Source organism: Sparus aurata, chromosome 19 (genome assembly GCF_900880675.1).
Source record: "Sparus aurata chromosome 19, fSpaAur1.1, whole genome shotgun sequence".
NCBI lineage: Eukaryota > Metazoa > Chordata > Actinopteri > Spariformes > Sparidae > Sparus > Sparus aurata.
The window spans coordinates 1,528,056-1,551,993 of NC_044205.1; the positions used below are offsets into that span (position 1 = coordinate 1,528,056).

The window sequence follows — 23,938 nt, forward strand, 5'->3', positions numbered from 1 at the left end:
TACTCCAGCGTATGTGCAGCCATTTTAAGCTCTTTCACCCTTTGACTTTTTTACGTTTTCATCCATTTTCACCTTTTTACGCTTTTTCAGTGTTCTTACTCTACATCTTTTCATCCTTTTTTCACCATTTTTACCTCTTCCAGCCCTCTTACTCTACAGCTTTTCACCTTTTCATCTTTTTTTCACCTTTTTAAGCTTTTACAGCCCTCTTACTCTACAGTTTTTCATCCTTTTCTAACCTTTTTAAGCTTTTTCACCTTTGAGTTTTCACCTTTTTAGCCTTGTTTTACCATTTTTACCTCTTCCAGCCCGCTTACTCTACAGTTTTTCACATTTTCAGCTTTTTAAAAACTTTTAAACCTCTTCCAGCACTCTTACTCTACAGCTTTTTAGCCTTTTCAGATATTCACCTTTCTGCCTTTTCAGCTCTTTCAAACCTTCAACTTCATGTTCAGCAGTTAAAATGTTCAACTTTTTCAACTCCTTTGGCCTTTAACTTTTTAGCCTTTTCAGCTTTTCTGGCATTTCAGCTTTCAGCTTTTTCAGCTTTTCGGCAGTACATTCAGCAGATTTCATTTTAGCCTTTAGCATTCACACTGTATTTTCGCAGGAAATGCAATTTGTCTTGTTAGTGTGAATGCTAAAGGCATTCACACTATTGTTCTTCTGGAATGTATTATTCTTTACAAATTTTGAGCTATTGAAACCATTCAACCATCAAAATGTTCAGCCTTTTAATGACATTCTTGCTATTACTTTACTTTTCTATCTTTTATACTTTTGGAAATATTCAGTTTTTTCTGCAAAATTTCTCCCATTCATCCTTATGGGGATTTTTCAAATTTCATTCTGCTACAACTTCAGCATACCTTCAGCTATAGAAACGTTCAGCTATTAAAATGTTCAGCTTTTTAAGCTCTTTCACCCTTTAACTTTTTTACATTTTCATCCTTTTTTCACCTTTTTAAGCTTTTTCGGCCCTCTTACTCTACAGTTTTTCATCCTTTTCCATCCTTTTCATCCTTTTTTCACCCTTCTAAGCTCTTTCAGCATTTAAAGGTTGAATATGTAATATGCTTATTAAAAGCTATATTTTTCCAAAAATAATACATCCACGGGGCGTTTAGAGGGGCGCAGATTAAAAGTAATGCGTTTCCTTGGAAAATTATATTTAGGCTGAAATAAATAATTTAAGAAATGTTGACGGGTTCGACAATGACTTCCTGTTTACATCGTACCAGCCAAACAGCGGCCGGCATTGCGGGTTGCCAATTTCGCAACCTCGGCAATGCTCGGCAAAGCTTGGCACAGCTAGGCTGACACTGGGTAAAATGGCGGAGTCTGCAAGCTCTTCAGAGCCCCAGCGAACGGTGCGTTATCTGTCCCAGCAGCTGAGTGACCGGAGAAGAGCAAAAACCAGAGTAAATATCGGTGAAGCATACGCTCGAGGGACTCAGGTAAAAGATTTCCACGGCATCAAAACACACGCGGAAATGGCTAACTTTCTCCTGGATTGGTAAGCTAACTCACTTGCTAACTTAGCTAACGTTACCTGTCGGTCAAACTCCTCTGCTATACTTATTTTCATTATATCACGTTGATCCTAGATATGAGAATACTGATCGTGACCCATCGACCTCCACACCCAGTAAACGGAGGAAACGGAGGCGGCTCAATCCTCCTGCCCTGTCCAAACCTGGCAACCCGACCGCTGGAATTACCTTTTTGTTGTCGCGACACTAGATGGCAGCATTCAGCTCTTTTTTGCCTTTTTTCACCATTTTAACCCCTTCCAGCCCTCTTACTCTACAGCTTTTCATCCTTTTTCACCTTTTTAGCCTTTTTTTCACCATTTTTACCTCTTCTAGCCCGCTTACTCTGCAGCTTTTCACCTTTTCAGCTTTTTTTTTAAAAATCTTTTTAACCTCTTCCAGCACTCTTACTCTACAGCTTTTAGCCTTTTCAGATATTCACCTTTCTGCCTTTTCAGCTCTTTCAAACCTTCAACTTTTTGTTCAGCAATTAAAATGTTCAAATTGTTCAACTGCTTCGGCCTTTAACTTTTCAGCCTTTTAAGCTTTTTCAACTTTTTCAGCTTTTCAGCCCTTTCAGCTTTTCCGGCATTTCAGCTTTTTGGCAGTACATTCAGCAGATTTTGCTTCAGCCTTTAGCACTCACACTGTATTTTCGCAGGAAATGCTATCTGGAATTTATTGTTCTTCTTCCGTACGTTTTTTGGCACCTATCTCCTCCTTTGGCTTTTCTATCTTTTATAGTTTTGGAAATATTCTGCTTTTTCTGCAAAATTTCTCACATTCATCCTTATGGGGATTTTTTTTTAATTCATTCTGCTACAACTTCAGCATACCTTCAGCTATAGAAACCGTTCAACTATTAAAATGTTTAGCTTTTTAAGCCTTGTGCTTTTCAACTTTTTAACTTTTCAACTTTTTCAGAAATTTAGCTTTTTCCAAAAAAACATTAACATTGAATTAAATGGGAAAATCTTCAATTCCTCTTCAAAACTCCTCAACTTTCAACCTCTTTTTGTCCCTCATGCTTTGAGCGAGAGACACCATTCCAACTTTAAACGAGTCACAAGACCTTGAACTATTGGCGATGTATTCAGTTTTTAAAAATCTTTTACGGTTTTGAAATAATCGCAGTTTTAGTTTTAAGGGGTTTTAGCCCGTCTTCTCATTTTATAATGGGTGTGTATTGCGTCAGCTAGAGTGTGTGACATCATCGCTAGAGTGGAGAGCAGCTGGCCAAATTGGAGAAAAAATTCTCTTTGATCCCAAATCTTTTACTTGACATAGACAATATATGTATAGAAATGTAGGAAATCTTGCTGGCTTTCAGCTTATGGTCTTATTTCATATGTAGGACTTACAGTTTTGGATTTTTTGAGGCTAGATTTCTGGAGGAGAGCAGACGGTACCTGATTTGTCTCTCGCTTTTTGCCCTCACTCGACAGAAATAAAAACGACATGAGTGCGATCAGCCATGTCTCCTCTCACCCAACATATAGATATTTGGGCGATAACCATTACAGTTTTTTCAAAAATCGCAGGGGTTTGGGAGGCATTTTCCGATTCATTCTTATGGGGACATTTTCATCTCTGTCTCTGCTACTTCTCCAGCATGTGTATCTGAAGAATGCGGGTGTAGTGCATGAGCTAGAGTGCGTGACATCATCGCTAGAGTGGAGAGCAGCTGGAAAATCTGAAGAAAGAATTCTCTTCAGCTGGATTTGGATCCCACATCTTTTCCTTTACATAGATGATATATGCATAGAAATGTAGGAAATATTGTTGGCTTGCTCCATGGTTGCTCCGGTTGCTTACTTTACATCTTTTCATCCTTTTCATCCCCTTTTCACCTTTTTAAGCTCTTTCAGCCCTCTTACTCTACAGCTTCTCACCTTTTCATCCTTTTTCACCTTTTTAAGCTTTTTCAGTGCTCTTACTCTACATCAATTCATCCTTTTCATTCCTCTTTCACCTTTTTAAGCTCTTTCAGTCTTTAACTTTTCACCCTTTTAGCCTTCATTACCTTTTTAAGCTCTTTCAGCCCTCTTACTCTACAGTTTTCACCTTTTCATCCTTTTTTCACCCTTTTAAAGCGAAACTCTCACCAATAAGCAACCGAGGCTTTATTTGGGATTGAATATGAGTCAAACCTTCGTGTAAAAGCATAATTACAACGAAAGAGGCACTTTTAAGATTTACCGTAGTTTCGGTTTTGGGCACGTTCATTTTGAACGGGAGAGCTAGGGGCATGACACGCTAGCATCAAAATTGCTATTTTTAGAACACTAAGAAGGCTCGACACAACATGAAACTTTGCTCGTAGTATCACCAGGGTCTCTACTCATGAACAAGAGCATTGAGAACATTGTTTGTGTACACAGAGTACAATTCAACATGTTAAACAAACTGAAGAAAATAACTCTGTGCAGTCTGTTTTACCTCAAAAACTTCTGCTCACCATTTTATTTGACAATAGAGATAACAGTGCTGCAGAGACGCTGCTTAATGCTGGAGCAGTCTCCGGACGCCACTGGAATCAAATCAAATCATGAGACTGCCAAAGATTCAAACACCCATCTCCTAGAAATTACCATAAAAAACATTTAACAATGCTGTGGTGGTTGAGGTTATTCAGACGATAGTGTATTGCAATAGGAATGACGGCGTTAAAATAAGCAGCGTTACTAATGGCGTTATTTTTTTCAGTAACAGGTAATCTAACTTACTATTTCCATCATTACAACACCGTTACCGTTACCGATAATTAAATGTGGCGCGTTATTAACTGAAGCTACTCACTGAAGCTGTTGTCATCCAACACGGCTCTCAGCCACAGGAGGGAGGAGGGAGGGGCGAGACAACTGCATAACTGATGATGATTGGCTAAGGTAGAGTAAGAGTTCCTAAGACAATCAGAGGCAGTATTCAGTTTACACACAAACCACACACACACACACAGCAGCCTCACACACACAAAACAGCAGAGGTAAGCTGCATACAGACTCTGTGGCTGTAGCAGGACATTTTAAAATGGTTAGTGTGTCTGAATATGTTACTTAGTTTGTTCGTATAAGTTGTTACATTTACTACCATGTAGCTAATGGCTTACAGCTAGCGAAAGCTGTGTTTGTCTCCAACGCAGTCTCTGGGACACTGTTCGCATAGTCTCTGTCTCCAGTCTGCACGTTTCCAGACTTTTTACTGTGACAACCAAGCTCCCTCTTAATATTAATATTAAACTGGCTTCAGAAGCCATTGCATAGCAGACTGAAGCGGAGCTAACTAGTTAGTCAATTTCAAGCTGACTTCACCATACTCATAGGCAACTATAAATACTATAAAAACTTGGCGACACTTACCTGTGGCTTGGGTGCAGTTGCTGGGTCCCTTATGGTTGGGACTGATCCTTTTACGAGGGTCAGTGTCGAGGCAAAGCCAGCTTTGTACTGACCCTTGTTACTGAAGCAGTCCGACGTGAAGTGGTTAGCACACAGATACAAACTAACAGGAAGCGTAGCCGGAACGTTGTTGTTAAAAATGAAACGCAACCACTCTCTCTTCTGTTGTTCTGTAGCTGTGACCGAATATAGGCACCGAGTGACGACATTGCGAAACACTGCTATCTTACCGCTGGACACACTGAACTTCACCACAGGGATGGACGCCCCCCTCTTGGATATCTCCTATCATCACACAGAGAAGGCCGGCCTATGAAAATCTCTCCCTTCATTACGTAACGAAAGGAGCTGAATCCGAACAGCCTGTAGAAGTGCTGTTTTACCAGTGGGTGGGCTGCAGAGACGATGCAGGACTTATTTGTTTTCCTCATTCTGGGAGTTGGTAGGCTCAGGGAGGACAAGTTCATATATGTATACACCAGAGAAAATGCGTTATTCATAATATGGGACCTATAAAACTAAAATGGAGAGTAACTCCAGCGTTCTTGATAACCATGAGCATGCTTTACGGGAAATAGAGTTGAAGCTGGTAGATATGAAGGATAGAAGCAGAAGATGCAATATCCATGTCATTGGTTTGAAAGAGGGGCAGGAAGGATCCAACACCATCAAACATCTCACGCGCTCTCTCCCAGAATGGTTTCCCACCCTTACAGCAACTTTACAGTCAAGTGCCATCAAGCTTTCCATCAAGCCATGGGTACAGCCTGGGATACACTTGGTTGTTTGTCACTATGTACAGCTAGATGGCGCTTTAATGCATCTTTATTGAAAAATAAATCCTTTACCACTGAATTTATTTTAGAATTCAAGATTTTTATAGACCCAATTAATGGTTCATTATAATGACCTCAGAATTTTATGGGACGCGATAAAGGGTTTCATAAGCAGTAACGCTATAATGTTCTGTTCTAATACACAGAAAGCAAGGTCTCTACAATTTAATAACCTGGAAGCAAAATTCAAAAGGCTAGATTCTGCTTTGCCACTTAAATTCACAGAACGAGTAACTTGGTCCGAAAATAAATAAATTAATTTAAGAAACAACATCCTGAACCAAAAATCTAAATTTCAAAGTCACAGGACAAGACAGCGATATTATATCCATGGTGCTAGACCTAGCCATCTGCTTGACATTTTTAAAACCTTTTATTACATTTTGTCAGGCCCATGATCCCTCTCTCTCCTCCATCTGATTATTGGAGTAAACTTCAATCTGCAGCCTCTAAATGTGTATGGAAAAGAAAGCGGCCCGGTTTAACCCTAACCCTAACCCATTCTTCAAAGACGGAGGGAAAACGGCGGCCTCTCTGCTCCCAATTTTTAACTCTGCTGTTGGTCATTTGTTTTGAGGCCTCTGCTTATCTGGTTTGATCCGTCCATCTCAGTTTCCTGGCATTCTTTAGAGAGCAGCATACAGGATTCGTACGGGTGCTTTAAAATCCTTGAAAGTGCTTGAATTTCAATGTTGTGTTTTCAATAGGGGTGTCCCGATCCGATATTGATATCGGATATCGGTCCGATATCAGCCAAAAAATGAGTATCGGATTATATCGGACTGCATCTAAAATCTCCGATACAAGCAGTCCATTCCGTTCCGCTCCAGCACTTCTATTCAGCAGCCCCTGTTGCGATCACCTGGGCTCTGCGTATTGGATGCATGCAGAGCCCACGTGATCACAACAACAGCGTGTGTGTGCTACTGCTAACAAAGTAGCAAGGAGAAGTGATGTCGGCTGTGTGGCAGTATTTTTCCATAGAGTCGGAAAAAGATGTTGCAGCTGATTGCAAAACTTGTCATGCACAAGTTTCCTGTGGTGGTACTGAGCCGGGGAAGTTTAATACGACTAACCTCATCGCGCATTTGAAGCAGCATCACAAAAACCAGCATGAGGATTTTTGCAAGACCACCGAGGCGAAGAAACAACAAACCTCTGGCTCCTTCAAACGACCAACGCTGGTCGAAACTTGCAAACCGTGACAAACTCCCATGGGACGGCAAAAAGGCATTGGCTATAACAGAAAAGATAGCCCAATTTATTTTGCTCGATGACCAGCCCCTGTTGGTGGTGAGTAATGTCGGGTTTAAACGCTTAATTGGGCACCTCGAGCCTTGCTACATTATGCCGAGCCGCCACTCCATTGTCGAGAAAACTATACCCCAGATGCATAAAGAAGTTCAAAAGTGTATTGCCGCACATGTGGAGAAAGCAAATGCTGTTAGCATCACCACCAACATCAGGAGCTCAGACCATCGTCCACTGTCCTTATTGAGTCTGACAGCGCACTGGATAGTAGAGATGCACCGATCGATCGGCAACCGATTGCAATCGGCTGATAATGCCCCTATCGGTTTTGATCGGAGTTCTCAAAATAGATCACATCAGGCCGATCAGATGACATTTAAGTATAAAGACAGTGCATTAACTGCATGCAGGGAGGGAATTTAATGGCCGCCGTTGCCCCGCACTTTGGCCTTGATGCCCCGTGAAAAAAAACTCATCATACGGCCACAGTGGCCTCTGTGCCCCTGGCCCGGTCAGCGTAGCGAGCTTGCCTTTAATTACAGCCACCTAAGTGCACAGTAGTCACTCACAGTAACTTCAGTGAGTCCGCGGTTCGCGCAGGTGGAGTCTCATCATCACGATGATCTCACGTGAAAGCCTCTCAAACAGCAGCAGTGTCTCAAAACAGAAGTACGAAACTTACAGCACAGGTGCGAAAGCAAGCGCAGCCGGTTTTGACATGATACGTAACTGACTTACGTGGTAGGATTTAGTCCGGTAAAGTTGGTAATATATTCACAGATTCGAACTTCCTGGACCAATAACTCATAAGTGAAACCTTGTTAAAACACAAACGACGGCTCTTTTCTACCATAGTAAGGTAGACAACGAGCTACAACCGCCCACATAGCAAAATTGGTCTGGCCCAGCTCTGGCCCACATAAGGCACTTGCACTCGGCCGACATACCGCAAAGAATGACGGCCCCCCAGTGGCCCGGATATGGTTTGCCAGAGCTGGCTCACACATGGGCCAGCTCTGGGCCAACTGCAAACACACACAGTTGGTCCAGAACTGGCCCATGTGTAAGCCAGCTCTGGCAAACCAGATCTGGGCCACTGGGGGCCGTCATTCTTTGCGGTATGTCACCCGAATGCAAGTGCCTCAGTTGGTCCAGAGCTGGCCCATGTGTAAGCCAGCTCTGGCAAACCAGATCCGGGCCACTGGGGGGCCGTCATTCTTTGCGGTATGTCACCCGAATGCAAGTGCCTCAGTTGGTCCAGAGCTGGCCCATGTGTAAGCCAGCTCTGGCAAACCAGATCCGGGCCACTGGGGGGCCGTCATTCTTTGCGGTATGTCACCCGAATGCAAGTGCCTCAGTTGGTCCAGAGCTGGCCCATGTGTAAGCCAGCTCTGGCAAACCAGATCCGGGCCACTGGGGGGCCGTCATTCTTTGCGGTATGTCACCCAAGTGCAAGTACCTCAACTGGCCCAGAGCTGGCCCATGTGTGAGCCAGCTCTGGCTAACCAGATCTGGGCCACTGGGGGGGCGTCATTCTTTGCAGTATGTCAGCCAAGTGCAAGTGCCCCATGTGGACCAGAGCTGGGCCAGACGTCAGTCTAATCCATGCTGCATCTGGCCCGGATTAAAAAACAACAGAGGTACAATTATACAAATGACTTTATTTTCACAGCTAATTTCCAAAATACATTTCCAATATTGAATAATCAATGCAAAGTGTTATCAGATAAGTGCAATATGCATCGGAACATTCAGTACTTTTTTCACAATTCAAAAGCGGCAACATTTTAACACTGAAAAGTTGTATAGCTGGCAGTATATGACTGCAGCCATGCTGCATTCATGGTAAACACACATCCTTTATAATAAAAGCATAGTATCAGAAATTATAGGCTTCAAAATAAAACTCTGAGATTTTTCCATTCACATGTACGACCCACTTGGGTCCTGACCCATCAGTTGAGAGCCACTAGCATAGACTGTTCAAAAACATACAATGCAGCGGAATGTTGCATAATACCTTAACATATACTTACAACATATCTGTCAGCAAACACAACATGTCAAGAGTCTACAGAACATTATTACGAATTTAACATTCACTGCCATATCTTCAGTTTAAAAACCAACTGAACATTTTAGACAAAACAACTTGGCATAGACTTTCACACCATGCATAGAAACATCACGTCTCCATGTGTTCCACCAGCAGTAGCACCTTACAAAAGGTGAAGAGAGTTCAGATCAAAAGTCTAAAATGCATTACGCATGAGAGCTTCTCTCACTGTCCATTATTCTCATTTACTCACTTCCTCCGCTGTTCCCAACAGGTGCTTTCTGCAACCATTTTGTAATCCTGGTCTCGATTTCTTGGTCTGTGGCATCAGAAGTCAGACACACACGTACAAACACACAAATTAATGAATATCACAGTACAGTTCACAAGTGACACATCTGATGACAAGCCAATAAATATGATTGGCACTACATTCCAACAGCCATCAGTGTGTTTGGCCATTAACATGCCCCCCCCCCCCATGCATTGAATGGAAAAGAAATTCATGAAACTATTTAACAGTTTTTTTACTTTATTTAAATTTTGTGATGACGAATGCAATCACATTGCTGCAATTTAAGTTGTTAGAATACACATATAAAGCACTAGGGATGTTCCTGATTAAACGACTGGTCATGTAAATGTTTCAAACATCGCTTGTCGTCACCAGAAATAGTGTAATCTAGTGTAAAATGTGGCAGCGAGTCCGGCAGTATTTCGACATAGAAAATGAAAATAAGGATGTAGCCTATGTCAGAGTAAACTGGCATACCGGTATAAGTGCTCGACCGGAGCAATGCATAACCACATTCAGTACCCACATCACACACACATTCACATCAGCCTGCTTGCAGATCTTGCCAAACAAATTTCTACAACATCCCCCCCTCAGAGAAGAAAATAACAGCTGCACCCCCCCAAATAATTATTATTGCTATCATTACTGTTAATATTTTTGCTGTTGCTATACGTCATGTTCCATGCATTGTCAGACATTGGGATGGCATTTAGCTCGGCAGCAGCAGCTTCTCCATCATCACTGAACACAACTGAACTCCGTTTTTATTTAAATGAGGAGCTGTTTGATAGATACCATTGATCCCACTGTTCAACAACCAAATGCTGATATAGTTGGCACTTAGTGGCACACATTAATGAACTGAACTATGTTAATGAAATGTGTCATCTTCTCTGACCACTGACATGCTGTGTGGCTACCGTTAGCAGTGCTAGCAGCAGCCTGCTCTCCGTGCAGGATAACATCCACATCTGATGATTTTCCAACTTTTACTAAATCATTAATAATTAGATGCTAAAATCATAACATTCCATCCATTTCTACATAGGCACTCTTTAAAAAAAAAGAAAAAAATAATTAAAATACCACTGAGCCATCAGCTATTCTGGATTGCACAACCTCATCTCAAACAGGCTGGGCTTTGAAACAGTTTTCTTTACCTTGTAGGCCTTGATTAGCTCCTCTGTTTTTCACCAAGATAGAGAATGAGGCCTCTGATCACATCCTCTCTTCTGGACTCAATGCTGTTGTGCTATAAAAAAAGAAAGGAGATCATGCTAAGTACAAACATCAGAATGCTAATATATAACTAACTATTTAACTGCAATAAGTACATGCCTCATTTACCATGTCACAGGTCTCATCAAGTTTCTTCCCAACAGCTTAGAGGCTCAACAGCCTGGGTGTGTATTGGTCCAACTTCCCCAGTAATGTGAACTGTAGTGGCTTTAGTGTGATCCTCCATAATTCATCCTTGATCTGCAAAAGAGGTCAGAAGTGAGATGGAGAAACATCTTGAGATACAGAAAAAAAGAATAACAGAGACACAGAGCAACAAAAACAGAACAGAGTCATGCATTGTATTCTGACAGCCTCATCAGGCTTACTTTTGCTGCATTTTAGACTGGGCTGTCACAACATTTTTTTTCAGTGAAAGACCAGAATCTCTGCCCCCAAAAATTACTTTTTGTCTGGTCCATAAACTGAAATAATCTAACATGTGTCCACTTTCCCCACAACAATTGTTTTTGCATACCTTCACCAGTGTGCTTGACACGATTAATCATCTGATAAGCACACAATGACATAGTAACTGACCACTAAAGAGATCGTCTATGCAGCACGCATCTCACTCTGCCCCCTGTATAGTGGGCTCTCTATTTGAGAACTCGGCGCGGTGTATCACCTGCAGCGTGGCTCGCTCTGCCCTCTGCTGCGGTTCGTGGCTAACAAGCAGACCTAACTTAACAACCTAGATGTAGGCTAAGTTACCTGCTAGTTAGCAGCCACCGCTGCGACCAAAAACCGGCCACACAAACCCAAACACACACGGCCGACTTACAGCTAACACTCCTCGCTAACGGGGTTAGCTAACGGCTAACCCCGTTAGCGAGGGGTAGCCCCGTACACCGGGGTGTTAGCCGTTAGCGAGGGGTGTTCGCGGCACCAGGCGCCCCTCGCTAACGGCTACTGCCTCGCTAACGGTGTTAGCCATTAACGGTTAGCCGTTAGTGAGGAGTTACCGAGGGGCGCCGTGTGTCGCGAACACCCCTGGCTAACGGCTAACCCCCCCCGGTGTTAGCCGATAGAGAGGGATTCTGCACAGTGCCATAGATAGAAATGCATACTAACGTTAGTTTACTCTATCACTCTGGTTCTGCATGCAGCCATAAACCGGCACCCAGCGCTGTCTGATTAACGTAATGTGAAAGAAAAACACATCCATGCTTACTTTAAATTATAGTCACTTGCAAACGTCAGGTTCAAATTACATTATAAGCAAGTATTTTAAAACTTGCTAACATTTGTTTCAAGTTACACAGAAGTCTGTTGAAGCCACTGTTGTTAATTACAAATTACACCAAGTGCCTCCAGTTATTTTACTTATTTCTACAACAGTGTAAAACCTGAAAGATTGTAGTAAGTAACCAACTATATCAATAACATTAACTAAATTCTTACCTTAACAGTTCAGTCTCCCATTTTTCAAATTTCTCCTTCTGTCTTTGCTCCGGCGTTTGGCGCGAATACCCAGAATGCACCACAGGGGGGGGGGGAGGGCAGTCGGAGTAAATACAAAGTGTAGAAGATTTGTTGATCCGCTTACATACAGCTTGTTAGGGAAAACAATCAAAATGACTTGTGTTTTGAACAAATGTAGAATAATTCACAACTTGATATATTCATGTCTAGAGACAAACTTTGTTTTGTATTGTTATTATCACAGGATTAATTATGTTACAATTATTTATTCTTAGATTGACTTGTTTCAGTGTATAGAAACGCCTGTAGGAACCAATAAGACTTATGTGGGAACCATTAAGACTCCTATAGAAGACTCCTGTAGGAACCATTAGACTCCCGTAGGAAACGTTAGTAGGGACCGTTGAAGTCCTGTAGATTTGTGTAGGAGATATTAGAACCTTAGAAAAACAAACCAAACCATTAGGACAACATAAGTAGCCATTAGAAACCATTAGAAACCACCAGGAACCATTAGAAACCAATAGAATATGCCTAATGGTTTGTCTGACTTTTTTCAGCAGGGTACATATCTGGGCCACATACAACTAACCACAAATAGCCCACATTTGGCATGCCATTACATAAACGGTGCCATCATTGCCAGACCTGGCCCACATCTGGCTAACATTCTATTTACCAGGTCAGAAATAGGCCAAAAGTGCCGGCTTGATGCCAGATCTGGCCCAGACCTGTCTGTTACAGATCTGGGCCACATACACCTAACCACGATTGGCCCACATTTGGCATGCCATATCATAAACGGTGCCATCACTGCCAGACCTGGCCCAAATCTGGCTAACATACTATTTGCCATGCCAGATGTAGGCCAGAGGTGCCGGCTTGATGCCGGATCTGGCCCGGACCCGCTTGCTATGTGGGCGTATGTTAATCAAACGAGCGTCTGGACATTAACTCTGGTCTGTATGGTCAGCCAGCTGTGAGACGAGGGCGCAGGGACCGTCTACAAAGTGCAACACCGAAAAGAGAAACCACAAAAAATTCAATAACTTCACTATTATTCAGAGTGTAGTGTCACCAAAATCACTCCACACATCAGTGGTCTCCTGCTGGTTATTCTACAATTTTTTGTTTGGAAAAAATGTGTTTTGCCATAATTTTGGGGAATTTCTATTGGGAGAAATATTCAATAACACTAATATACAGGGCGGCTGTAGCTAAGTGGGTAGAGCTGAGGACTAGTGACCGGAAGGTCGCTGGTTCGAATCCCTGGCTCCCCGGGGCGGGACTGAGCTACATGCCGAAGCATCCTTGAGCAAGATGCTGAACCCCAACAACAACAGCTCCTGATGTGCAGTTGGCACCTTCGTGGCAGCCACTGCCATCAGTAAGGGCCCTGCGATGAGCTGAGTACCCTGGCCTTCGCCCATAGAGTCACTGGATTTGGCCCCAGTACCCCCGCTCCACCTTGAATAAGGTGGTATAAAAGCAGTAACACCACCCGCAACCCGCATGGATAGAGCGGAAGAAAACGAACGAACGAACGAACGAACGAACGAACTAATATTCAGTGAGGTGTCACACCCTAACCCTACTTAACAAAAACAAATTTCTAATGTAACTTTAACTTGATTTTGGTATAAAAAAATGTTTTTATACACAATCCATGTCTTATTATAAATTAGGATGTTATGGTATCAGTCTGAAAGGTAAATCAACACATTTTACCCAGTGGCCTTTGTGCCCTGTCATGTGGCCTTGGTGCCCCTGAAAAAAAAACTGAAGGCCAAATGGACTTGCCGCTAACAAAGCTGACAAAATTCCCACCCTGACTGCATGCATTCCCACTAGTAAGCTATAGTTACTCTATGTAAGCTGAGTCCAAGTTGTCTCTAAGAGTCTCTAGAGTGTGAAATATTGCACATTGCCTCAGCCTGCAATAAAACGGTGGTCAATTCATGATACTTTCTCATCTCCTAATTTTTATACTTAATAATACAATTTCAATGTTGTGTAAGAAGAATCATTAATTAAATATATGAAAGTTATACAAGACAATAATATAGAAGAATTTATGTATTTGACGCTGTGATCGGTGATCGGCAATATCGGGATCGGCAGATACTGCTTTCGGTGATCGGTGATCGGTGATCGGCCCCAAAAATCCTGATCGGTGCATCTCTACTGGATAGACACTGACTTTACATTGCAGAGAGCAGTGTTACATGCACGCGAGTTCAGAGGTTCACACACAGCTAATTCCATCATGAACGCCATGGAGGAGATGCTGCGTGACTGGAAGATTTACAAAAAGAAGGTCCATGTCGTTTTAAGAGACGATGCTGCTAAAATGAGAAAGGCTATGGATCAGTTAGGTGTGCCAAGCTTAGGATGTTTTGTGCACAGTCTTCAGCTTGTAGTCCATGAAGGGGTCTTGTCACAGCGAGCTGTAAGTGATGCACTAGCCAACGGGTTTAAATAGTGGGCCACTTTAAACATTCCCCCAAGGCTTATTCAAGCCTTGAAGACCTACAAATAGGGCTGAACGTCACACCAAAACGTCTCCAGCAGGATGTCCAGACACGATGGAGCAGTACCAAGTACATGATTGACAGCCTCATTCATCAAAAACAGCCACTGCATGTCTACTCATCTGAAGGCAAGAACACTCTGACAGCCATTTTAACAGCAAACCAGTGGGGGCTGTTAGAGAAGACCTCAAAGGTTCTGACCCCTTTGAAGAGCTAACAACTCTTGTCAGTGCCGCCTCTGCTACCGCAGCTAATGTCATCCCGTCTGTCCATGTACTGGTACGGTTTCTCAGTAACGAGAGTGAAGATGACCAGGGGATCCAAACTATGAAAGCCACCCTTCTGGATGCAGTCCACAGACGTTTCAGGCATGTGTAATCTGAGCCCCTCTACACCGTGGCAACACTGCTGGATCCACGGTATAAAGACAGGTAATGGAATTTATGTTAAATTGTTACATTTATTTGGCCTAATATGATGTATATGAGGAAAACTGTACTGTTCTAGTGTTTCACAGTTAAAAGATATTGCACAGATAATAACTAACTATTGGACAAATGAAGAAATCATTATAATGGATAAACATTGCACCCATAGTGATATGAAATTGTTGAAGTGGGTTACAGAATCACTGTTTAGATTATCATGACTGTGTGTGACTGTGTTTCTTTCTGTGAGCACGAATGTGTTGGGACTGGGTTTGAAAAGCTCTAAAATATTATATATTTTATATTTATACCAGGTACTTCACAAACGCGGAAAACCTGGGACATGCAAAGGCAGCATTAAAGGCAGCGGTGAAAGTAGAAGAAGAGCTGAAGACCACGCCTCCATCTGATGAAACTGTGTCCGAGCCAGTGAACAAGACGGATGGAGGGTGCAAGCAGCAGCCTTGGCATCATCTTCGATAAGATACTGGAGGAGAGCAGCACAGCAGCAGGTCCTTCTGAGCAGATCACCCCAGGGGCAATCAGTGAAATGGAGAGCTACCTCTGTGAGGCTCCTATTGAACGTAAGAACAATCTTTTACATTACTGGAGAGCCAACCAAGCTCGATTCCCCACCCTGGCAGCAACAGCAGCTAAGTTCGTCTGTGCTCCCTGCACAAGTGTCGAGAGCAAGAAGCTCTTTAGCACAGCGTCAATTATCATTGAGGAGCACAGGAGCAGGCTGACAGCAAAGCATGCCGAAATGCTTATCTTCTTAAAAAAGAATCTCCACATCATGCTCGGACTGCAGAAAGTGGAGATGGAGGAGTAGTAAGGGTAGTCAGCAGTTTAGTTAACTGACTGACTATTATTTGTTTTCTGCTCTTGTTATTAGAGTGTATTAGAGAACATGTTTATTTTGTTGACACTCTATTTTTTCAGTGAAGACTAAGAGCAATGACCACATTGTTTTGGGCACAGTCAGTGAAATTTGAGCTGTGGACTCTTAACTTTGAGCAGTTGGACAATGGACAATATTGTGTTGAAGTTGTTGTTTGTTTTTTTGTCCCCACCCTCAGTTGTTCCCACCATATACTGACAGTAAAAAATACCTGAAGTGAACTTGAATTGTTAAACTTTAAAAGTATAATTTGTTTTTATTGGCTTTATTGAGATCATTTTTCAGGGTCTTCAAATGTTTTTTATTTTTATTTTATTCAATTGTAGAATATTCTTATGTTGAAGGTTAAAATGTATGTAACCCATTGGTTAATAATAAATGGGTCAGTTTTCCTAACCCTGTTGCTGACTGTTGTTCTCTGTCTGAGTAGTATCACTTGATCAAGCCTTTTCTAACATTCCACACTACAAAATAAGTAATAAAATATGTATAATTCATGCTGATATGATATCGGATCGATATCGGTATCGGTCAATTCTCAAGGCTGCAATATCGGTATCGTATTGGAAGTGAAAAAGCTGTATCGGGACATCCCTAGTTTTCAAGGTCTGAAAAGTGCTTGGATTTTAGTTTAAGTGCTTGAAAGTGCTTGACATTATAACTCAGTGTGTGTGTGTATCATTACACATGCAGCCTGGTAGTAATAGAGAGGGATGGCTGAGGAGAAGGTGAATTTGATGCAATTTTGACTGATGACACGTTCAATATTAATAAACTTTGATGAATAAGCGAACAGCCTATAAAAGTTTATGTCAAAATAAATTACAGGGTACTCTCAGGTCTCTCTTTGTCTCAATGCAAGTGTACCTGAAGAACGCCATGGCTTCCCTTTTTTTGGATAAAACTTTGTGTTTTACTTTAATTTCTAAAGTTTTTGCTATTATGATTTTAGATGTTTACAGCATAATACAATGTGCATAATTGTAATAAAAAGTGAAAAAAAATAATCATGAGTATATATTATAAGTATAAGTATATAAGTAAATAATTTCCCAGTCTGGGATCATTAAAGTAATTCTATCTATCTATATTCCTGTACATATGTATTTTACCACAGCGATAAAGTGCTGGAAAATTTTGAAAATGACCCTTAAAAGTGCTTGAAAAGTGCTTGAATTTGACCTTGAAAAATATGTACGAACCCTGAGCACAGTAGAGCCTCAGTCTCTCCATGATGTGCTTTTTGTCCGCATCTCTAATTAACAGTGCCAACTATGCTTTGGCCCAATCATTTCTCGTCTAATCAGAACTTAGAGAACGGTTGAAGCACACTGTAAGATCACAATTGGCATACCTTTTCTCCAATATTTAATAATAAAGCTCCTCTGATAGGTGGGAGGTCTATATCAGCTCCACAGTAGGAACAAAGGGAGTCCATTATTTACAGGACATTTTTAATAATGATGGACTACTTTCTTTCTCTGATATCAAAAATGCATTCAATCTGCCAGGTTCTTCGTTTTTCTTTTACTTACAGTCAAGATCAGAACTTGTTTACAGTTCAGACTAAGACTGAGGGTATGATTTTTAAGATCTATCAGTTTTTGATTACCCAGACCGCTTCTCACTTCCAGTGGAACAGTTCTGGGAGCGAGACTGCCCAGAACTAGACCAGGAATTTGATTGGCATGAGGTGTGGTCTGACATTTCCCTAGTTTTGTGTAATCCAGACCAGCAGCAAATCCATTATAACTTTATAGATAGGACATACCTCACTCCTGTCAGACTGCACAATATGAGGATTGCTAACGACCCTCTGTGTGCCTTATGTCCAATTAATTCATGTTACTGTGCCTGTAACTGTGAGTACATTGACTCTGAATGACCTGTCTACCCTTAAACTTTCTAAAATCCAATAATGTGATATCTTTGCTGGGCTGACGGCTGCCAAGAAAATGATTGCAACTCGTTGGAAACCACCTCACTCTGTAGAAACCTGGCTCAGTATTACTGAATCTTTTAAAGATATACTGTAAACTAAAGCCTCAAGCCTTTCCTACTCTAGCCAAAGTTGTTTAATCCCTTTCATCACATCTCTTTTTTAGTGTCCCTCTGTCATGTCCTCCATATATCTTTGTTTGTCCTCCATATATGTACTGGTGGGTGTTCTTAAAATAGTTGAGATCCATTTACTCCTGTCTAATATAAATACCAGTATGTACACACACACACGGAGAGAGTGTCAGAAAAGTTGAGATTCATACACTCTTGCCAGACACAAATACGAGAAATGGACATTTTACATGAAATGCTCCTGAAATATATCAAAGCTCTGCTTTGTGTTTGCCATAAATTCATTAAAAGAGTGTTAAATCATTATATTAAGGGTGAGTCGGAGGAGGAAGTGAAGAGGAAATGGCAGCACTGCTGCGTGTGTGAAAAAGAGTAAGTGTTACACTCAAAGCTCTGTCTGTCACTCTGTTTCTGATGGTCACAATCAGAATTAAAGCTTCAGCGATGAATGGGCCCTCGCAGGCCGCTCGTGTCGGGGCATGCTGCTGTCGGTTGCCTGCTACTGCCGGTATGAAATAATGTCACTGAAGTCAGAAAAACTGTTTGAACTGCTGCATGATTGCCCGGACAAAGACTGAGTTGATGGTCCGCTTCTGCAGCTGGCTGAAGAAAATGTCCACACGAGGCATGATGCAATGAAATAGTTTCAGGAAGAAGCTGAAAGAATCATTGTCCAGTAGCCTGACAAACCCTCCAGCTTTCCCCACAGTGGTAGGCTCAAACTCCCCTGATGGTTTCAAAACACTGGATGATGTGCTCAAACACAGTGTTCACAGCACTGATATGGAAGTCCCATCTTACTGTGCTTGCTCTTAGGAATCTGTGTCCCACCACTCTATCAAGCACACTGGTTCTCTTGGGAGATCTTGAAAAAAATCCAGAGAATCCACCCGGGTCAGCGAAGAACTGTTTAACTAATGGGATGTGAGATGTCACCTGCTGCATGATGAAAGCTGAAGATGAAGAAAGATGAATATTTAAAAAGCTGAAAAGGCAGAAAAGGTGAAAAGTAAGAGGGCTGAAAGAGCTTAAAAAGGTGAACACTTTCTCTGGCTGCACATATGCTGAAGCAGTAGCAGAGCCAAAGTTGAAAATGTCTCCATAAGAATGAATGGTAAAAATGCTTCCCAAACTCCTGCGATTTTTGAAAGAAATGTAATCGTTAATGGCAAAATATTTATATATTGAGTCAAAGGAGACATTGCTGAACTCTGTCATGCTTTTTTTTAATTTGTGTAGGGTGAAAAATGGGGGTGGCAGAGTGACAGACAAAACAAGTATGGTCTGCTCTCCTCTAGAAATTTAGGCTCAAAATTAACATCGCAGCTTAAGGAGGTGCTGGAGTGCTTGTCGCTCTAGGACTTCTACAGCCAAAAGTGTAAGTCCTACATCTGAAATACCACCATCAGCTGAAAGCCAACAAGATGTCCTACATTTCTATGTATATAGTGTCTATGTGAAGCAAAAGATGTGGGATCCAAATCAAGCTTAAGATAATTTTTTCTCCAGTTCTTCCAGCTGCTCTCAACTCTAGCGATGATGTCACGTACTCTTGCTCACACAATACACACCCATTATAGAATCAGACGGCCTAAAAATCCTTTAAAACTAAAACTGCGATGATTTCAAAACTGTGCAAGATTTTAAAAACCTGAATACATGCCCCATAGGTCAAGGCCTTCTGACTCTTTGAAAGGTGGAATGGTGTCTGTAGCTCAAAGTATGAAGCACAAGAAAAAGTTGAAAGTCGATGAGTTTCGAAGAGGATTTCAAGATTTTCCCATTTAATTCCATTGACACAAATCAGACTGCGACCAGAGCGCCACCTATTGGCTGATTTGCACCAAATTTTACACAAAGCCTCATCAGTCGTGATAATCAGACACTATTTTATAAAGATATGCAAGATTGTTTGTTTTCAACACAATATGCAGGAAGTTGTTGTTTTATATTTTGCGCGTTTTATGGACTATCAAAATTCTTTTGATAACTGTGGGATTTATGGGCCAAAAACATTTTTGTATTGAAAAATAGCGCCACCTGCTGTCATTTTTGGTGTGTGAGTTAGAGGGGGCAGTCTATACCACCCCTATGAATTTCATTGCTATAGGTGTTATGGTGTGGGCACAGTGCCAAATCTAAAATTAAACTGGCACCAGAGCGCCACCTAATGGCGGATTGGTAAACCCATCATCAGCTGTCCGCAGAAGGGCACTGACAATAATTGTACAAAGCTTCGTGTTAATCCGATCAACCGATGTGGAGATATAAAATAATTCAATTTAAAGAGCGCCACCTTGTGGTCATCGCCTAAGATTTTGCACAGAGCACAGAGCGGGTCATGGGGGAGTAGTAACCTCAGTTTCATGTCATTCGGACATACCAATGTGGAGATATACATCCCTTCCTGTTTGGAACGAAATCTGCAGGAAGTTGTTATTTAATAACTTGAGTATTGTTTGGAATATCTAACTTCTTTTAATAACTTCTTGTCAGGAGGGTCCACAGATGCTGTGTGACAAGTTTTGGGCCAAGCGGAAATGGGCGTGGCCTATATAGAGATTCAGCACAATTCACTGAACGTGAGGATATATGGTTTTTGAATGTGCAATAAAGTATATGGGAGTTATGAGCTAAAACGCACTTCCCTCGATTATAGCGCCACCTACTGTTGGAAATTCAGGACAACAATAGATTCTAACATTTTTCACCAGTTGTGATGTATATTCCAAGTTTGGTGAGTTTTGGGGTACGTTCTGGCAGTGAAAAAATGTGATTATTTGTTGCAAAGGAAAAAAAAAAAAGACTCACTACAAAAACAATAGGGACCTTGCAGGTTCCCTGCTCTGGCCCTAATAATCCTTCAAAAAACAATAGGGACCTCGCAGGTCGAGACTTGCTCGGGCCATTCTAATCCTTAGAAAAGCAATAGGGATCTCACAGGCCGAGACTTGCTCGGGCCCTAATAAATAATCCTTCGAAAAACAATAGGGTCCTTGCAGGTTCCCTGTTCGGGCCCTAATCAAGTATTAACTTTGCAAAGTAAAAGGATGTGTAAGGTGTAACCATGATGTATTGAAGTTTAGAAATCTAATGAAAATCAGTAAAGAAACGGTGTTGAACTGAGGTCATGAGAAAGTGTTAAAGTCCGTGTTAAGCAGAAATAAATTTGTGTTACGAGTTTGTCTCACCACAGAAACATGTGTCATTGACCACTGAGCCAAATTTGAAAGATTAAAAAAATTGCCAAGTAAATAAAATTAGGTCTCAAAATCATGGAAAAACAAGCACTTCTCTCTGCTGTGAAACGCTGGGGGCGTGTCAGTTAGAGGCGCTGGAACCACGCGCGGGAGGGGAGCCTCCTCCGTGTACTGTACAAGGACGTAACCTAAAGTAACAATGGAAGTTAGCAGCATCATCGGATGGACCCAGCCCGACCTGTTTGAGCCATCAGAGGCAGAAACTGACTCTGAGTCAGACACTGATAGTGCTCAGCCTCGTTCCTCACAGTCCATGTTTTACATTACACACAAAAGTAAAACCCCAGTCTACATATAATTCCTGGTCATAGCTATTGGTGCACATAAAATATTACCTGTAGATTATCATTGTGCTGTCAGATGGACTCCACTCAGGGAATGAGTCCAAATCATGTCATGATTAAATGCAATAACATTTGCTAACATTACATGGGCATGACAGGATGCACGGTGTAAAATCACTTTCAGGATTTGCACCTTCAGCAAAATACATTTAATTGCTCAAATGTACAATATTTATAACATACATAAGCACACACTTACACTTAGAGCTTAGATCTGGCCCAAAAAAAATCAAGGCCGACCCGAGCCGAGCCTGTGCAGTGATGCTGGTAACGCGTTACTCTAATCTGACCACTTTTTTCAGTGAGGAGTAATCTAACACAGTAATATTTCCAAACCACTTATCAGATTAAAGTTACTTATTCAAATCACTGTGCGTTACTATTATTTTTGTCATTTACCTCAGTAAAAATATATATTTTTGCTTTCTTCTTGCGTCTCGGGGAGTGACGTCACGTGTGCGAGAAGTCACGTTTTTAGCATGAGGACAGGCGCGTAATGCCGGATGAGAGACCTGTTGTTGGTGGGGCGGTCGCAGGCGGCCACATAATGCCGGATGAGATACCTGTTGTCCGCGGGACGGTCGCAGGCGGGCACATAATGCCGAGAGCATGCGCTGTAGGCGGAATGGGAGGATGCAAGCCGGGGACGGAGAGGTTCGGTTCGGCCCCACTGACCGGCGTCAACGGACTCTTCAGATATCCAGACTTTACCTGGTGACAGTTGCTGTAACTATCGGGGGTAAAGTGGACACTGCAGAGACGGGTGATGGTGGTGATTTTAAACTCTCCACAGTAGCTCTTCTTGACAAAATTCCTTACGTTGTCCTCCTTAGGAAACTTAAATAAGCTAACAGCGCCGTTACCCTGCACTCTGTGGCATCCAGGAAAGATGCATGAGCGATGTAGAGGAGACATGACTGTTTAGCTGACTGGTTGACTGGTTAGCTAGCTGCAAACTATTCTAAGAGATGCTATCCAAAGCTTGAGAGCCAGCGGAAAAACCACCGAAGCTAATGCGCTGAATGTATTTATACCACTTCCGCAGCAGGGCCAGGTTTATGCAAATCATGGCCGCATTATGTAACGCGGAGATGAAGAGCTGGTCGAGTGCCTCCTGGACAGGAGTAAAACTCGGGATCTAACAGTGTATACTTTTGCCATGTTGTTTTTAATTTTCTCCCCACCTTGTCTCTCTGGTTTGTTATTTGGAAACCCCATGCACATTTTATTTATTCATTTTAATTGATTGCTGTTTTTGTTGTTTGATTTGTGTTCTCCCTCTCCCTTTGTCATACCATATCCTAGGGCACGTTCCTATGTCTTAGGAATATTGTTTTTGTATGTGAAAAGACTGCCATTTCATGGAATACTTTGTTTTGTGTGATCTTGTTGATTGAATGAGATTTAAAAAATGTGATTGCAAAAAAAATAAAAAAAGAGTTCAGATGATCTAATCCTTGCATCCCTCTTCCCTGGCAGATGTATGTGACATGCACGGTGCAGGCAAAGGGCACTCGTCTGGCCAAGCCAGTGCTGTCTCTCGGGCTCATGTGTCTGGCATTTCTCACCGGTCTCAATCGTGTGGCTGAATACCGCAACCACTGGTCAGACGTCATCGCAGGCTTCATCATTGGCACTGCTATCGCCACTTTCCTGGTGAGACTCACTGTGTGTTTATGTAGGACAGAGGTACTTAGATATGGGGAATATTTAGGAGACATACATACAGTCTGTTTCAGCTTTTGATATACGTAATATGCTATGCACGCATACAGAAGAGGTTACAGAATTTCTCAGTTGACCAGGCAGTTATTTACCTCAAATCCCTCTGTTCCCTTTTCATAGAGATGGACAGGAAATTGAGAACATAAAAATCTTATTCCTACCTTCTGTGATTTCAGATAATTCACAGATTGCAGTAGTTTGTTATTGTAAATGTAAGTGATATAATGTTGGTGGAATGGATGTAGATGAAAAAATGGAGGATGTATTATGAAAAAAAGAAAGTCAAATACAATCTTTCTGAATATAATTTTATTGTATTATTATTTTGTTGATAACTGAATAATATATTTTTAGCTTCACCAAGGAGGTTATGGTTTTGCCCTGGTATAATGCCCTAGGTCCTGATGCAAAAAATCTGGCATGTTTTGGTAGCTAATATCTGTGAGCGGTAACAATTTGATAGAGATAGAAATCTTGATTAAGTTAATTTATACATTTGATTTGATATTTAAAGGGGACTGTTGGGCGTTAGTGGAGGTATGCACTCTACTATTTCTGTCGTGTTCTAATTCTAGTTTTCACTGTGATATGAATTTTCCAAG

General features: G+C 41.7%; 1 protein-coding gene and 1 long non-coding RNA gene across 7 annotated transcripts in view; one reads left to right on the forward strand and one right to left on the reverse strand.

The window, feature by feature from the left end:
* The window catches only part of LOC115570251 (phospholipid phosphatase-related protein type 5-like), a 304,040-nt gene that overhangs the window by 152,242 nt on the left and 127,860 nt on the right, over positions 1–23,938 (forward strand). For all 4 annotated transcript variants that reach the window (XM_030398710.1, XM_030398711.1, XM_030398713.1 and 1 more), the window contains exon 4: positions 23,091–23,267. In XM_030398710.1, the coding sequence (XP_030254570.1) occupies positions 23,091–23,267 (177 nt within the window). The remainder of the gene's footprint in view (positions 1–23,090; positions 23,268–23,938) is intronic.
* On the reverse strand, positions 8,659–12,126 carry LOC115570253 (uncharacterized). 3 transcript variants are annotated; one of them, XR_003981726.1, is made up of 6 exons: positions 12,054–12,100; positions 11,724–11,782; positions 10,719–10,850; positions 10,532–10,623; positions 9,327–9,392; positions 8,659–9,235 (listed from the first exon to the last, which is right to left on the reverse strand). It is a non-coding gene; the product is annotated as an uncharacterized LOC115570253 (long non-coding RNA). The 3 variants fall into 3 exon arrangements; XR_003981724.1 differs by lacking the exon at positions 11,724–11,782 and having other exon boundaries at positions 12,054–12,126; XR_003981725.1 differs by lacking the exons at positions 11,724–11,782; positions 12,054–12,100 and adding an exon at positions 11,364–11,639.